Raw genomic sequence first — 1,599 nt, 5'->3', positions numbered from 1 at the left:
AAAAGCGGCCTGTTATAAGCTCCAGGACCCAACCACCATGCCAGATGGATGTCAAAAACTCTGTACGCTTTGAAACTGTTTATGTTTCGAAAACAGTTTCAAATGAATTCCACTGAGGTAATTGGACTAAGATATGTCTGCTTAATAATAGCATTCGCAAATGGTACATGTCATTTCATGGTTTCAAGCACCTTCTGCATTAAAGTCACCTAATCAAGATTTGAATATGGTTAAAAATTTATATCAATACCGTTCTGTTCATAAAAAAATTGCTGACGCAACAAGCTCGACATTATTAAGACATTTATGGTACTTATCCGAAGAGTTAGTCGGTTTAGCGTTATTTGATGACAGCGTACCCTTACAAATTAAAAGGCAAACCGTATTAATTACCTTCCTCACCATGGAGTTCTTCGAGAACAAAGAACCTCTACGAAACTCAGAGTGGTATTCAATGGTTCCAGCAAGACTACGTCACAAGTCTCTCTGAATGACATCCAGCATACTGGCCCAAAAACCCAGCGAGACATCATTGACGTCTTACTTTGGATTAGACGTCACAAATATATGTTCATGACAGACATTGTCAAGATGTTCCGACAAATCGAGGTCCATCCAGACGATTGGGATCTGCAGCGCATTCTCTGGGTTAACGAACAGCTTGAAGTCCAAGCATACAGACTGAAGACAATTACTTATGGCACGCGTTCTGCTCCTTATCTAGCCTGCAGAACGCTTATTCAATTAGTGGAAGACGAACAAGAGAATTATCCACTTGCAGTTGATCCAATCCTGAAAGGCAGCCATGTCGATGACATCTCGGGTGGAGCTGATACAGTTGAACATCTTAATGACATCGCTCGACAACTAAACGACATGTGTACTTCAGCATGCCTGCCATTAGACAAATGGAAAAGCAACGGTCCAGAGTTCATCATTCCATCCGAATCTCAATTAAGCGACGAGCCAAGGAGGAAGGTAATATGTGTGTTGTGGTTCCGAAACGTCTTTGGGAACAGCCACCATATGGCTTAGCGTCTCGTACTCTCGCATAAAGTCGAAGTAGCGTTGTCTAGTCTGCGCTCGAGTTCGAGCTGTCAGAACACAACTCATGGCACCTCTTCCTGCTTCTCGAGTCACTCCATCATTAGTCTTCGAAACGACTGGAGTTGATTATGCTGGACCAATAACTCTCAAGACGTTCCAAGGAAGAGGAACTAAGACATTCAAAGGGTGGATAGCGGTCTTCGTCTGCTTCTCAACATCAGCAATCTACCTCGAAGTCGTCTCAGACTACTCAACTGAGGGCTTTCTAAAAGCATTCCGAAGATTCGTCAGTCGACGAGAAATTTGCAAAACCCTACGCAGCGACTGTGGAACAAATTTTAAAGGAGCTGATAAAGAGCTAAGACGTCTCTTCTCTCAAGCAACTTCATGCTCAAAGGACATGCAACGGCTCCTAGCCCACGACGGTACAAATTGGAAATTCAACCCCCCAGGAACTCCACATATGGGTGGAAAATGGGAACCTGCTGTAAAGTCTGTAAAACGTCATCTCCAAAAGTCCATATCAGACACAAGCTTCACGTTTGAAGACTT

The 1,599-nt window shown here is 43.3% G+C and overlaps 1 protein-coding gene across 1 annotated transcript; it reads left to right on the top strand.

Moving 5' to 3' along the window:
• Window positions 1-1,111: 1,111 nt before the first annotated feature.
• LOC123274229 lies at window positions 1,112-1,587 on the top strand (the record flags this gene model as incomplete). Its single annotated transcript, XM_044741780.1, has 1 exon — window positions 1,112-1,587. A coding segment is annotated over exon 1 (476 nt), but the record flags the coding sequence as incomplete, so codon positions are not given.
• Window positions 1,588-1,599: the final 12 nt, after the last annotated feature.

The sequence above is a fragment of the Cotesia glomerata genome, unplaced genomic scaffold, assembly GCF_020080835.1.
Source record: "Cotesia glomerata isolate CgM1 unplaced genomic scaffold, MPM_Cglom_v2.3 scaffold_2679, whole genome shotgun sequence".
NCBI classification, from domain to species: Eukaryota; Metazoa; Arthropoda; class Insecta; order Hymenoptera; family Braconidae; genus Cotesia; species Cotesia glomerata.
Note: the sequence above shows the minus strand (reverse complement) of the source record. Positions and strands in the feature narration are given on the sequence as shown.